At 41.3% G+C, this 15879-nt stretch overlaps 1 protein-coding gene across 1 annotated transcript in view; it reads left to right on the top strand.

The window, feature by feature from the left end:
- Positions 1–15879, top strand: part of PKHD1 (PKHD1 ciliary IPT domain containing fibrocystin/polyductin) — a 426555-nt gene that overhangs the window by 205914 nt on the left and 204762 nt on the right. Inside the window, exons 47-48 of the mRNA XM_030870494.2 lie at positions 2080–2326; positions 14531–14708. Of these exons, the coding sequence (XP_030726354.2) occupies positions 2080–2326; positions 14531–14708 (425 nt within the window). The remainder of the gene's footprint in view (positions 1–2079; positions 2327–14530; positions 14709–15879) is intronic.

Raw genomic sequence — 15879 nt, 5'->3', positions numbered from 1 at the left:
GGTACTTTATGTTTGCAACAGCCCAAGACTTGTTGTATGCACCATAGGAATTCTTGTCCACTTGTTAACCACATCTCAGAGGCAGTGAGAAATAACCTTGGAGAACTCATGGGCCAAGGTGAAAAGAAGCAGAGAGCAATCTAGTTGATTTGATCATTGTAAACAGACAAACCAAGTGATTCAAGTAAACATGCTCTTGTGGTTTGAATCACCAATTTAGATAATTGTTTGTTTTTTTAATTAAATGAATAATCAGCAAGTTTCCACTGTGCTTTTTTCCACCCCCCCCCCGCCCCCCCGCCATAGGCAGAGCCAAATATTGTTTTTACTTGGGTGGCATCTGAGTTTAAGATTGTAGAAATAATAATGGGAATGAAAAATGCCTTATGGCAATCACTTCAAATCATAATTCCTCAGTCATTTAATAGCTTCACTGTTTCATATCATTCATAAGACACTGAAAAAAAAGCACCCTGCTCCTTATGAGCGCTAATCTCTTCCCACTGGCTGGTCTTGGTGGAGCCATCTCCTTCATTTGTTTAAAAATTGTCTAGTCCAGGTTCGGTTTAAGGAACTGGGCAGTGCAGAGATGAAAAACCCATAGTTCTTGTCTTCCAGCGTCTCTCCATCTAGGCACAAAAATAAATGTCTAAGCCAGCGATTGTAATAGTGTGATAAGTCCAGTACTAGAGGATTGAGCAAGGTCAGTGAGGGGAGCAAGGTAAGGGGTCAGGTAAGATTTCATCATAGAGTGCCTGGAGCAGGATTTAGAAAGGTGAAGAGAAGTTTGCAAGGAGGAATAGGCAGAGAAAAGTTTCTAAGTATTAGAAACAGCATATGCAAAAAAAATTCCAAAGAGCAAGTTATGATTGGGGAATTGCAAAGAAATCCAGTATAACTGAATTGTAGAGCTGCTTGTGGTATTAGATGAACTACAGAAGTTGCCAGAGGTGGAATCGTGGCATCTTGAATGTGTGACAATTCAGTCCATGGACTCTACTGGGATGAGAATGAAAGCATTAGGGCCTCTCTTTGTATCAATATTTTATTTTAAAATTTTCCTTTTTTGGTGTATTTTATAAGGTATATAATATAGTAATATGGTAGCATATATACTAAGAGATGTGTACTGAATTTTTAAATTTTAATGACAGGAAGGTGAGTATTAGACCACTGCCATCGTTTCTTCCTGGGCAACTGGACTGGCAACAGAATCACAGTGAATCACATGGAGGTGGCATGAGGGAAACCCTGCTAAGAAGTGTAGCCCTAGAGCTAGTATTTGAAAAATGTTACTATTACTATCTACCCACGTGATTGATTGAATATTGCTTTTGAGGGTAAATGATTAAAGTATAAATCTCATAAAAAGTGGGGTTCGGTTTGCCGTAGAGGAACTAGAGCAGAAAGATGGAGAGACTAACCCACAGCAATTTTAGCGTTTAATAATTAGTCAATTAATGTTATGTGTCATCATTTCCCACTAGACCACAATTTCTCACCCTTGGCACTATGGCATTTGGGGTTGCATAACTTTTTTTTTGGCTGCACAGAGCAGCATGGGGGATCTTAGTTCCCGGACCAGGGATGGAACCTGCACCCGCTGCAGTGGAAGCACGGAGTCTTAACCACTGGACCACCAGGGAAGTCCCTGGATAACTTTTTGTTGTGGGAACTGTCCTGTGCATTATAGAACGTTTAGCCTCATCCTTGCCTCTACCCACCAGATGCTCGTAGCCCTGCCATCCACCCAGTTGTGACAGCCAAAAATGATTGCAGGTGGTGCCAAATGTCCCCTGGAGGGCAAACCACTCCCGGTTGAGAATCCTTGCCCTAGAATACAGGCTGCATGAGGGCAATGCCGCTACTGTTCCTGTTTCCCTCTCTCTCCAGTACATAGCACAGAGCCTGGCATATAGTCAACACCTAGGATTTTTTTTTTCTTGAATAAATTGAGTGGATTGTAAAACTGTATAAATATGCAATTTAGAATACTGAAAATATTCCCGTGAGTTCAGTTGCCATTTGTGATCATATTCTTTGGTGTCACTGCATCACAGTCTTTCTTCCAATTTATAGGTGGATTTACTGTCAAGACCAACCAGTTGAAGTTTACAAACTCTCCAAACTTGGTAGCATTTCCATTTCCTCATGCAGCAATTTTGGAAGACTTGGATGGGTCTCTGTCCGGGAAAAATAGAAGTCACGTTCTTGCTTCTATGGAAACCCTTCCAGCTTCTTGTTTGGTCAAGGCCAGCTTCAGTCAGCTTGTCCATGGAAGTGTCTGTGAGGAAAATGTTCTCTTCCATCGTATGTCTATTGGTTTGTAAGTTGAATTAACTCTACATTTTGGCTTGTCAATGCACATGCATATATCATCCATGCTGTTGATATTTATAAAAGCGAAATTGTTTTCCGGAATCTTCTGGAAATATTTAGTTCTACAAAAGTGATGTGGGGATAATTTTGACAGCTGTCAAATCATAAGTTTACGGTAGTTTTGGACTGATTGAAATGGCAGCTAACTTTCAATAACAATGGACCAGGTCTCATAGCCCTTGACCTCTTATTGGCATTTTGAGCTAATAGCTTCCTCTTGAAAAGACTTGCAACCAACAGAGAATCTGAAATATATTTAAATTAAGAGGATTATTGAAAATTCCAGTAATGTCCATTCTCATTTATGTACACCTACTCCCCCTGAGCTCTTTTTAAGTGTTCAGTATGCTCCAGGAAAGCAATTGCTGATGCCTCCCTATTACTTGCAAAGTTGCTTCACCCCAGTACATTTTCCTTGTTAATTTCATGAACTATTGGATTTGTACAATACATTTCCTATTAATATTGGAGCAAGGACTCCTTGGTTATGCTACCCAAACTACCATTAAGTCAGCACCTGGGCTGTTTATAATGCATAATAGGATTGCTTCTGCCCTCTTTAATTTCCAGGTAAAGATTGCTGAGTGTCCAGGGTTCTATCTTTTACCTATTTCAAATGCATTATATACATTTAGCCACACTTCTTTCCTTTTGTTTTGTGTCCTAACTGCATGAATATTAAGTCAAGTGCTTCAGCCAGATCATGCTGGCATCTTATTTAAACAGGTAAGCTCCAGAGAGTGAGCCTATATGGTCAGGATTGCACTAAGTCTGCATTCTGAACGCATATGGCATCAGTATCTTGACATTCTGTTTTAGACACCTTAGTAATATAATACCCGGCTAGCATTGAATCATCTGAAAATGCTCCACTTTTGCTTTCCAAACTGTTTATTATTCTATCTAATGTTAGTGGACCCAATTCCAGCGAGTAAAATAACAATGTGGAGGGATGTATTTTCATTTCTAACCATTTGGATTATACAGAGCATGCCTTTTCTTTTCATCCTTAGGAATGCATCCTGATTTTTATCATTTTAGTGATTTTAACAAAGATGTTTTTAATGAGCATTTTGAGCTTTATTGAAGTTAGCGATTTATTTCTTACATGCGTTTTTTCCAAATGAGGAAAATTAAAATAGATTTATGTAGTTAAAAAGAACATTCTGTGCTTGCATGATATTGATTTCTCTGTGTTGTTGATATTCCTTTTTTATGCCTTACTTGGAGACCTACTGGGAGACTGTGTCTTACAGAGGCGTTTAGTGGCATTAGAAGGCTCTGCAGGTGGAATCCTCTGAACATCTGCTCTTGGAGAATCTTTGGACAGGATAATTAGGTGCTTACTTAGGCAGCAGGTCATGATCCCAGCACTCAGGGACTGACAAGGTCAAAAAGATAATAATCCTGATAATGTATTCTAAGTAGATTCAAAAGACTCCTACTAGGGTGAAAAACTTGCCTTGGTTTGTTTGTAATTTTCTTGGTTTTAAAATAGAAAACCTCGTGTCCCAGAAACCCCTTCAGTCTTGAGAAAACCAGGATGGTTGGTCACCCTACTCCCTAGACTTCTATTTAAACATTTTCAGGTTGATTCACAGGTCTGCGGACAAGTGCTCAATGACCCCAAATTCGCCCCAGGGGAGTCTTAGCACACTCCCAATTATGAGCCTCTTAGCCTTCATGTCCTCATCTCTAGGGTAAGGTGGTTGGGTTAGATGATCTCGAAGGCCTTGCTAGTCAGAGTGCATCAGTGTGGCCTGGGATTAGACTTGGGAATCTCAGACTCACCGCAGACGTTCTGAGTCAGGACCCACAGGGGATTTATACTCAAGGTTTAGAAGCACTGCCCTAAGGTCTTTCTAACTTGAGCTTTCCAGGATTCTATCCTCAGCTATTTGTGTTCAGTGACTTGATCTCTGTCCCAGAGCATTATAACCTCATTAGGAACATGTCAGAGCTAATGAGCAATTTGAATTCTGCGTAGATACAAACCTTGCTGCATTTCATGGAGAAAGGATTAATTTGTTGTGCTATTTGCCCTGGAGCACGCACCCTAAGAGTTGATTTACAAAGCTCTCACGGTTCCCATCTTTTGGGGTTGCATGTTGATGGAGATCTGATGTGGCACAAGGACCCTGCCCTCTTCCCTTTCAACTCTTAGCCTCCTCCTGCCTCCCTCAGCCCAGGTCCCCAGAGGGCAAGGCGTGAGGGCTGCACAGCTGTTTAATGGGGCACCTCTGCCCCCTAACCAGCAACCGAGTGCTTGGAGTGTGATCTCCTCCTTGGAAGCCCCTTCTGGTTCATGTTCACTATAAGTTCCTTGTTTGACATTGGCGACCTCCCCTCACTACCTTTTCCAAGAGTGATGGGTGCTTACATTGTGGCATTTCCAGTTTTGTACCTTCCTCTGACTTGACCTTGCAGTTGGGTTGACTGAGGCTTAAAAATGTTTGAAGTTGGTAATAATGTTTAATATTTAGGTGAAGGAAAGATTCCCACCCTCTACAAGGCAGAGTCTATTTTCTGTTTTGCTAAAATGATGACACGCTTGGTTTGGGTGAGTTCTCTCTCACTTGCCAGCTCTAAAAACGTGCTTTCTTTAGGGGCCACAGGTACTCAGCATAGCGTTCCTTTCCTGGCTTCCAATCTCATTCTCCCAGTCCCATCCTTCCTGATAAGACTGGAAAGCATTAGCCCTATCAGTGTAAGTCAGGACCTCATTTCAGAAAAATGTCAGGCACGTTTCCCATAGAGGCCTCATAATGGCAACGTGCCTCACATAGTTCCTGGATTTACTGATCCCACATTTCTTATGTCTAGAGATAAATTACCTGCAACGAGGATCATCTCACCAGTGGATTTCTGTGAGCTCCTTCTAGACCTCCTTTGTAAGTTCGTCTCCCTGCCCCTTAAATGCTAGTGTTCCTTAGGGTTCTGTGAGAAGCTTTCCTTGCACGTCATGCTCTTCCCAAGTGATCTGGATTATTCCACAGCCTCAGTTAACAGTCACTGTTGATTCTAGATTTTGTTCCTCCAGTCTACATTGCTTTATTGAATTCCAGATCCATTTATCCAATCTGCCCTGCGCAGTATTGAAGTCACTCGCCACAGGTGGCTACTGAACACGTGAAATGTGGCTCGCCCAGATGGAGATGTGCCATAAGTTTCAACTATACACCTTATTTCTAAGACTTTGTATGAAAAAAAAGAATGTAAGAGAGCGCAACGATTTGTTTATATTGCTTACGTTGAAATGATAAGTTTTGAATATATTGGGTTAAATATATTATTAAAATTAATTTCACCTGTTTCTTTTAAATTTTTCATTGTGGCTACAGTAAAATTTAAGATTCTATCTGCGGCCTGCACTTATGGCTTGTATTATATTTCCGTTGAGCAGCTACGCTTTCAGTATTTCCACTAGAGTATTCAACAGCCATCTCAAACTCAACTTGTCAAAACTGAACGTATGGTCTTTATTCCTTGGACCTATTCCTCCCTCGGTGTTCAGAATCTCTGGGTGTTCAGACAGCTGATTCAGTTATATCTGAAGCAGAGATGGGAGTCATCCTTGACTCATCTTCTTACTTATTCCTCACAGAAATCACCTACCAAGTCCAGCCCATTTTATCTCCTAAAAAATCTCTCCTGAGTTTTTCTACTTCTCTCCTTCCCAGCTACTCTAGTCCAGGTTGACACTGCCTCCCACCTGTATAACCACAACAGCCTCTTAGCTTGCCACCTTGCTGCGATGCCATTCTTAAACTTTTTGAGGCTTTGTAGATCGGATCTGGTCTTGCCATCCATGCATTTCTTTGTAGAAGCTTTGTCAAGGTTTCCCAGTGCCTCCCGATGAAAGCCTGCCATTTGTAATGTCTTGTGGGCACTTCGTGACCTGCTCCTGTTTGTACTTCTAGCATCATTTCTCAATGCTCTGCCCTCCCTTCCCTGCATTTTATGCCTCAGCCATACTCAACTTCTTTGTGCTTTTCAGCCCATAAGGCTCAGCTTCCATGAACTCAACATGAAGGTTGTTTTCTCTGGTAAGCTTCCCCGAGCTTTCTGTACAGCTTTTGTATCCCTGCTGTGTGCTGGCTCTCTATACTTGCTCTAACCAATACTCATAGCTCCTACATAGCTTTATAAATTGCCCCTCCCTCCTCATACCTGGTAAGTGGGGCAAGGATAGGGTTTTCTGTTTGTTTGTATTATGGTGCCCAGTACCATGTTGAACATATAGTGACTCAATAAAATTAGTATTGAATAAATGAATATCATTTAAGAAATTGTGGACTCTCCCAAATCGTCCTGTAGTGTCCTTATTGTCCATTTCTCTCTTAGGACATATTTATGAGGAGTCCACAGCCCTTAACTTTTCTTTAGAAGATCCAGGATTAAAATACTATCCTCAGTCTTTGTTTCTAAAATTCCTAGCAACATCAAATACTTAAGAATATCCTTTCATACTGTCTTCTGGGCTTTTGCTTGCCCGGGGCTGTCAGTTGATCAGATGATTTATTTTAACAGCTGATTTCTTCTCCACTCTGCCCCTACCCCACCCACCGAATCAGCAGTTTGCATACATTTGCAATCCTTTTCTTTTCCTGGTGGTATAGATGCATAGAATTGTGATGGGGGGAATGAGAGTGAACTTTCACAATTACCATCTGGGAATTATTTGTTTTTTGGTTTAGAGCACTCTGCAGCTCCTTCAGTTGACATAGATTTATTCAAATGTTAGTAAATCAAGCCTTGATCTGTCTTCCAATTATGTACTGAATTGAATGTGGGGGAAATTAAAAGAGTTTACAAGATGTTGTAGGTTGGCCAACCAGTCCTTCTGAGTTTTAATAGGAAGTACATAAAAGAAAGTCAAGATATATGCATATGTTTGAAATTATTTTTCAAAGGCTGAAGAATAGAGAGGTAATTAAGAATCATTTGTGGGCATAAATCATAGCCCACCCTCCCTCCGCCACTTCCTAGGTATGTTCCTGGACAAGTTACTTCACCTCTTTCTGCTTCAGTTCTCCTATCAGTAAAATGAGCCAAATGGTACTTAACTCACAGGGTTGTTGTCTGGCATGTAGTAAGTGCTCAGTAAATGTTGTCTTTCAAAAGTCTCTACATTTATGAATGGTCTGATGAACCTAGGGGCAGGACAGGAATAAAGACGCAGACGTAGATAATGGACTTGAGGACACGGGAAGGGGGAAGGGTAAGCTGAGGCGAAGTGAGAGAGTAGCATTGACATATATACACTACCAAACGTAAAATAGATAGCTAGTGGGAAGCAGCTGCACAGCACAGGGAGATCAGCTTGGTGCTTTGTAACCACCCAGAGGGGTGGGATAGGGAGGGTGAGAGGAAGACGCAAGAGGGAGGGGATATGGGGATATATGTATACATATAGCTGATTCACTTTGCTATACAGCAGGAACTAACACAACACTGTAAAGCAACTATACTCCAATAAAGAAGTTTAAAAAAAAAAGTCTCTACATTTATGATTGACAAAACAACATATGAACTTACTACTAATAGAATAAAATATTATAGATGATTACGTTTCTGAGAAGCAAATGCCTGGCAAGGGAATTAAGTTTGCTCAAATGAAACTTAATCCGATTCTTGAAAAATAGGGAACACTTTCCAATAGCCACATGACATTGCACTTATCCAACGAAATATCCCAGAAAGTCGTGGAATCTGGAGTCTTTCAGGACACAGTTTATGATTCATTGTGCCCCAAAGCTTCTGTTTCTCTCTTCCTATTTCTCCTAGAAAAGAAAAGGCTAATGTTGCTGTTGATCACCTTGATTCTTAGATCCTGCTGAATATCCTTCCCTGTAGTGCTTGCGCTCAGGGTCTACCTATGGAACTGCTCTTAATGTGTCAGTGTTCAGAGTACAAGGCACCCCCCTGCCTCTATGAATGCAAAAGTAAAGAAGAGTTGAAATGGAAATTGTGGCCAAGCTTTTCCTTTAATAATCACCTAACGCTCCTTCCTAGGGATAAAGAGGCATAGCATCACTAATGGTATCTTTTCAGTTCTCAAAAAAACCACATGTGAGACAGGAAAATTCCAAGAAGTTTTATCCGCTCTCGGCAGCAGAGGTTACAGCATTAAAATAGAAAAAGATCTAAACATCAAAATGGAGCCCAAACTGAGGAATATCATCAACAATACTCCATGGTTATTAAATTTCATGAATAATAAAGGGGTCCAGGGGTGTGCTGGTACCTGTTTTACAACTAGCTTTCTAGAATAAAGACCCTGATTTGTAGCATTTGCTTAATTCCGTGGTGAAAATACTCTCACACGATCTGTCCTGATGTCACTGAATACGGAGTTGGGAAGAGGGGCTGATGGTGAGCTCATGAGGGGGAGTCTGTCAGCCCCACCAGCACCAGGTGTGCATATATATAAAAGAGAAGGTAGGCTTTATAGTCTAACTCCCTGCTAGATGCATACAATTGTTTTTCAATATTCCTGACAAGTAGTTGTCTACCTTGGAGTTGTGTAGCTCCAAGGGTGGTGTTTTCATGTTCTGAGATAGCCATTCCAGCTGTATTCCACAGATCAAGAAAGAGATGCAATAGTATGTGAAGGATAGACAGATGGACAATAGACATCTATTGCTCCTCTTCAAGGATTAAGGTATAGTAAGCAAGAATTATTATCCCAAGTGTGTCGCAAAAACTTTAGACAATACCTTTGGGGAGGTGCTAGGTTGATTTGGGGACTTTTCTACAATCAATTATTATTGCTTTAGCTAACTCTGAAAAAAGATAAACAGAAATATATATCTGCAAAGTCATGGAGGAGTGATGTGGGGTGTACCTGCCAGAAATGCAAGGATTCATACGGCTTGCCTCTCTGCCTATCATTTCTATTTTTTTACATGAATTTAAGAATTGTTAAAAGTTTGGAAGAAAGACTGAGGGTTAAGATTTCTTTTCTCTTAGGTGTCTTACTCAGAAGGAGAAATATTTGTTTCTCAATCAATAAGGGTAGTATATACAGGAAACCCCTTACTGGTACATGTCAGTTATCACTGGGTGATGGCAGATCAGCAGAGAGAATAGTGGTTCTTGGACAGGACTTTTTTTTTCATTAAAAAAAATTCTGTTTATTATTATTGCTCACCAATGGGGAGGTGCGGTTTATTTACACCAGTAGCCATAGGGGCAAGGGGAATACACAGTTAGCAACCTGTATAGGATGGGCTACTTATGCAAAAATAAGACTCTCCAAAACGAAGGACAGTGGTGAGCTTCTGACAGAGACTTCTTATGAGCCCAGTGTATTTTTAAAGGATGCTCAAGAAAAGTCGTGCCACAAAAATTTGTCGGCTGTGCTCAACATTTTGATTTTGTGCTCTTTGTGCAGTAAAAGGTGAGAGTGACAGCGGCAAGCATGAATACCCAGGCAATGCTGGCAGTACCATTCGGGGCTCGTTTTTATGATGTGTCTGGCTTAGGAGATGTGTAATTATAAAGGGTTTATTTCACAATTGCTCCGAATTTAGAGCATTTAGAGCTCAGTGCAGTGTTTGTCTTAATACACAGAGATGTGGACCCTCAGGAAAAGTAAGCTAATGGTAAACACAAACCAGGGAGTTAATGTTTGTTCTCACTGGTATTGTTGATTGCCTGAGAAATCCTCTGTGGGCAGGATACACTCAACAGTTCTGCAGAGTATCTGGGCACTAAATTACATAACTGTTGATGCAACTAGTATTGTAAATTGGTACTTAGGTTGGGAAGTTTTATCAAGTGATACTGCTATATTTCTAAAGGAAAATGTCCCTTAATTAAAAACAGGCTTGGTGATTAAAAAAAAAATTAAGCTACCTCATAGAAAAGGAAAGTCTTGAAGTCCTCTTGTCTTTTTGATTATATACAGGAGCCGTTGCTGACTCGGAGGTAAGGGTTAACATTTCAGATGGACTGGTTGCCTCCTGATTTCTTGCACATAAAACCATGAGAAGTTCAGGGAGAGACTTCTTCCCCTGGTAATGAAGCTTTCTGCTGCTAATGGCCCATACAGGCTCCCTTGGCTTCTCCAAATTAGAAATACTTGTGTGCTTCTTTGCTTCATTAACAGTAAAGAGGGGAGATTGGTGGCTATTTAGGGCAAGCGAAAATTGTAGTAATTATGGTTGGTAAATTCTCTTCATGGTATTCTTCTACTCTTGATGTTCTTTGGGTGCTTTTCAGAAGAGCTCACCACTGTCACTGCTGGCATTGGGCCTAGAAGGATGGGAGCTGATTTGACCTAGAATTTTTGGCCCTTGGGGTGATGGTCAACAAAAGGCATCTTGCCTACTGGGAGATGGGTCTTTCACATTTTGATTTGCTTTTCAGAACGCACACTACGATCCTTTCCACTACCGACTGTGATAAAGGAATATTTGATAACCTACTTCTCTACCTGTATTTCCCTAAAGAAAGCTCATGCTGCCCTCGAGTGCCTGTGAAATTGCATCCCACGTGAGCCTTGGTCAGGATGGATGGGGCGGCTTGGTAGGGTCGGGCAGCGAATGAGGAAAAGGTAGAGGAAAGGATGGTTTAGGATCACAGTGCACTATGGTTGGGTCTCTGGTTGACCAAGTTAGCATTAGATTACTGGATACTGTTGGAAGAAGGGCATCAAAAAGAAGGTGCAGGGCTTCCCTGGTGGCGCAGTGGTTGAGAGTCCGCCTGCCGATGCAGGGGATGCGGGTTCGTGCCCCGGTCCGGGAAGATCCCACGTGCCGCAGAGCAGCTGGGCCCGTGAGCCATGGCCGTTGAGCCTGCACGTCCGGAGCCTGTGCTCTGCAACAGGAGAGGCCACAGCAGTGAGAGGCCCACATACCGCAAAAAAAAAAAAAAAGAAGGTGGAAAAGTCCCGAAGATTAATAGAACTGAATTAATGTTAGCATTTAGTGGTTTTACAATATTTGAAAACAGGGTCCTGTTTATAGGGGCCTTCTGAAACTGGGGAGTATGGCCTGAAAAATGGCTCCTTCAGTAAGTGAAATTACAATCTATAGAAACAGAATCAGGAGAAATTAGATCTTAAAACTGACTTATAAATGTGATGCTGATAGAAATCTGAGAAATAATTTAAGTCTAGTCCAAGTGACCAGGGAGAATTCTTGGGGCCACATTGCTGGAATGAAGAAGAATTTCTGGAAATATGCATTATCTCTTAAGAAAAGAGTGATAAAATATAGGATGGTCAGGCAAAGTAAGTGACAAAATACAGGTTGGAGTGATTAGTTGTGAACAGATGGATGCATTTCAACAAATAGAATTCTTTTGGCCTCTAGTTAAAAAAAACAAAACCCTAATGTAAAAGTGGTTTAATTGAGAGCACTCAACTAGGATAGAAGAAATCTAAGTTCATAAGGAAATCTTAGCATTTTCCTAAACCAGGGCCCACTGTTAGTGCAGATTGCTTGTATATGTCCAGGAGAGGTTTTCTGACCACTAAACTTAAGTGTATAAGTCCTTTGGGTGAATATCTTACTGATAATGGGGTTGACTGTACCAGGATCTGATAACTTAGGATCAAATGCTTATCTCCTTCGATGAGTAAGTTTACAAGAAATCTCCTGACACTCATGTGGTTTTCTGGGTAGACTTCCCTGGGACCAAACATCACTAAATAGCCAGTTAGGGTGTTCTAGTCCGTTCAACACTCATTTATTCATTCAACAAACATTTGTTGAATACCCACTATGTGAAAGGCAGTTTTATTTCTCACTGCAAATTACTAAATGGAAATTCTGATTTATCAGTGAGTCTTTCTTGGAATTCAGTCTTGTGATTCATTTTCCAGAGCCCATATGTCTCTGTGAAAGCTGAAGGGCTGCTCTTTCAGAACCTGAAATTTTCGGAATCATTTTCTGGACTGTGGGGAATCCCACCTGATGTATTGACCTCGGTACTTGCTGCGGCTAACTCATTTGCCTCTTTGGTATTTCAACTTATCTCTTCTTATCACATTTGTTTTACGTTTATTTCCCAGTAACCTATCTTCACTTAGTGAATATATTAGTTGGGCCAAATTGTGCTGGCTGATCTCCTGGGACCCTGGGACTTATGGTTTCCGTCAGGGTAAGAGAAAGCCATAGCGATTGAGGAGAAAGGGCTAGAAAATACAAGGGAGAAAATTAAGCTTTCTCAAGCTTGTCTAAAATTAAAATTTACAAATAACTTTCATAAATGGAGGAGGAATTTGAGGGTGTGAACTCCCCAAAGCTGGAAGAAGGAACAAGATAAAATATGGAGGGAATTTCCACAGTAGATTGGATGTTAGAACAGATGACCTTCATATCCACTCTGATTCTAAGAATGTGAGTCCAGGATTTACTTAAGTTCCGATTTAAATCTTGATATACATGCAAAAAAAGCCCTCCATATCCCAGGCCCAAAGAGAGGAAGAAGCCCCCCTACCCCAAGATTTCTAAAGGTTTGGTGAATGCTACGTAGGGACATCTGGGAAAGAGTAGTTCTTTTATTCCAAATGCCCTGAGCATTCTTTATCCCTTTCATTTTACTTATTAATGGATGAAACAAACACATTTAATCTTACAAGAAATATGTATCACGTGCTACATTGCCAGGGCTAAAGCTCTGCACCATGAAAGGTTTTGAGTGTGTTTTTAAATGACCAAATATCCTGGATAAACTCTAGACAGTAAAATAAGTAGACAGCGTGGCAAACCAGGCACATCTGAGGTTCTTTCTTAGATGAGCTATAGGTAGACTTATTGGGCTTAGTGATGGTTACTGAATACTTCACGTAGATTATCACTTTAAGTTTCACAGTTGCTATAGGAGATACATACTGTTGTTGTCTCCATTAAAAAAAAAAAGGAAATTAAAGCTTAAAGAGGGTCAGTGAGTCCCCCAAATTCATACACCTAGTGCACATGCAGTTATAGACTTCCAGTTTACACCCATTTGACAATGGTGCCCAAGCATTTAACACTAAAACCAGTCTCCTCTCTATAATATGCCACTAGATTGTAAATTGGCTTTCGATGTGCTCACATCACCCCTCACTTTGAAAACCCAATATCCTCCTTTGTCTCATTTCCCTTTACTTTGAGAATTTAATTATCTGCCTGTAGCAACATGCCACAGTTAAAGATTCTCATCAAAACTAAACCAGAGGGGGAAGGAAGGTCGTAATGGGTGTTGATTTTTTTTTTAGCTTTTGCTTTATTTTTTTTCTGTCCACTTTTTCTTTTAGGGTCTAAGCAGGTGGCAAAATCTATTTATCTTCTAGTGAAGTCTTAAAAATCACTTTCTGGAATGAGCTGCATAGAATACTTTGTAGAAATTTAAAACTTTCTAGCTCTACCTGTGATGTTCACATACTACTTTTACCATACTCTGTCTCAGTTTCCTCACTTGGTAAAATGCTGTTCTTCTAGAAACCCTTTCTATACATTGGGAAGTTGGCATCGCTTTTGGGAAGAGCTCCTCCATGCAGGCTTCGTTTGTGTAACAAACATGGTTTGAGTGCCCATAATGTGCAGGGCCCAGTGCCAAGGGGCAGGACACCAGAAAAGACAAAATGTCTCTAGCTTCAGGATGTCGCATTCCTTGTTAACAAGCAAGAACGCAAACCCACTGGCACTGAGTGAGCCCTGGGCATCGTGTAAGCCCACAGGAGAGGACCCAGGGCCCTCTGTGTTCTGGGGAAGCTTACTGAGGCTGTTCCTGCTGGGCCGTTGGAGGTAGGCTCTGAGGTTCTGGGCTTCAGCCACTGCTCCCCAGAGGGATAACTAGTGACTGTGTAATACGCATTCTGCTGCTGATAAACCCGCGCTATGGCAATATTCTGACCTTGGACATTTCTTTAAAATAATAGTATATAGTCCTGGCCTATATGAACTCGTTAAGATGGCATTGATTAGTGGCCTAGGATCTGAGTGTTACAGGTCAGTGTGATGCGCAAATGGTCCAGTGACACCTTCCCACTGGGCTTTTTGACACACACCACGACCGCTAAAACCTCTATAGACACTGGGATGAGAGACGTACATGGAGAAAATAGATAAATTATAGCTGATGGGAGAGGAGTGCCTTAGATCCAGGATGGACAAAAAACTTACCACCTGCTTTTTTTCTTTTTAAATCACTCTAGAGCCAATGCCCCAAAAGTTTCTTATGATTTAACCATAACGGACAGCAGAAATAAGACAACCACTGTCAGTTATGTGCATGACACACTGTCCAACCCTTATGGCTGGATGGCGCTGCTCTTGGATCAAGAGACCTACTCACTGCGATTTGAGAGCCCTTGGACCAACAGCTCTCTGCAGGTAAGCCCCGGCATCCACTTGATGGTAGATTCCATTCCCCAGGGGTTCCCGTCTTTCCTTCTGTGACGCAGTAGTTTGCAGGTATTAGCATCTTCTGGTGCTGATCAAGAAAACTGCAGCAGCATTTTGACCAGATGAATGTAACCTGAATTTGAGGTATGATTGTCTTTTATCTTAAACTTGAAAATTTTAGAATCCCTTTAAACCTCACCTGAACACAGAATGGTTCTGCCTGAAATTTTAACTTTATTAATACAATTAAAAACAGCTTCTAAGCATCCTATAGAATGTAGTCTTATATATTATGGGTTAAGAACCAACTTACCCCAGGGAAGTGTTTGTAGCCGAGAGAAAATAGCTTCACAAGGCATTTTTTACATTGCACACTGCCACCTTGTGGTCAAAGGTTAACTTGCATCTGAAAACGAAAGGCACTAGCCTTTCGTTTGGATTGGGTTGAAGGAGTCAGATGGTTAGGGGGAGGGAAGGTAGGAAAAACCATAAGGAAAATAGGTGCATTTTCTGCAGAAAAATCAATCCAGTGGATTTCCTCAAGGTTCTTTTATTCCTTTTAACACATTTCTTTCTTCCCGTCTCATCACACGCATTCTCCCTAAAGGTCATAAGAGTAGGTCTTAAGGAGCTGGAAGCAGGTGTGCCATAGATCTGAAGAATTCAAAGCAGAATCCATTTGATCCCCTCACCACGGCTCTCAGGAAGAGTGTACACCTCTCTCCCCTTCCCCTGAGGTTCCCATGAGAACATTCTGGGAAGGTGAAGGCAGTAGAATGGTGACTCTGGAAGTGGACACCTGGGTCTCTGTCCCAGATCAGCACTGTCCTGCTTTGTGATGTAGGGAGAGTTACCGAACCTCCACCTGCCTCAGTGTCTTCGTCTATAAAATGGAGGCAATACTAGTCACAATCCCCAGAGTCTTTCAAGGGTTGGATGCCTTGATATGAATGATACCTGAGCCAATGCTCAACCGTGTTAGCTGTTACTCTTATAAATGGATGGCACTCCTATCATTGCCTCCCTGTTTGAGTCTTGGGGAAAACTGGACAGGAATTCTACATGTGTCTCTGGCTCTTCTTGCTGTTTGACCTGGGACGAGTTACTTCACTGGTCTGAACTTTGGTTTTCTCCTCTGTTAATTGAGATTGTTAAACAA

This window comes from Globicephala melas, chromosome 11 (genome assembly GCF_963455315.2).
Source record: "Globicephala melas chromosome 11, mGloMel1.2, whole genome shotgun sequence".
In the NCBI taxonomy this organism is placed as follows: Eukaryota; Metazoa; Chordata; class Mammalia; order Artiodactyla; family Delphinidae; genus Globicephala; species Globicephala melas.
Note: the sequence above shows the minus strand (reverse complement) of the source record. Positions and strands in the feature narration are given on the sequence as shown.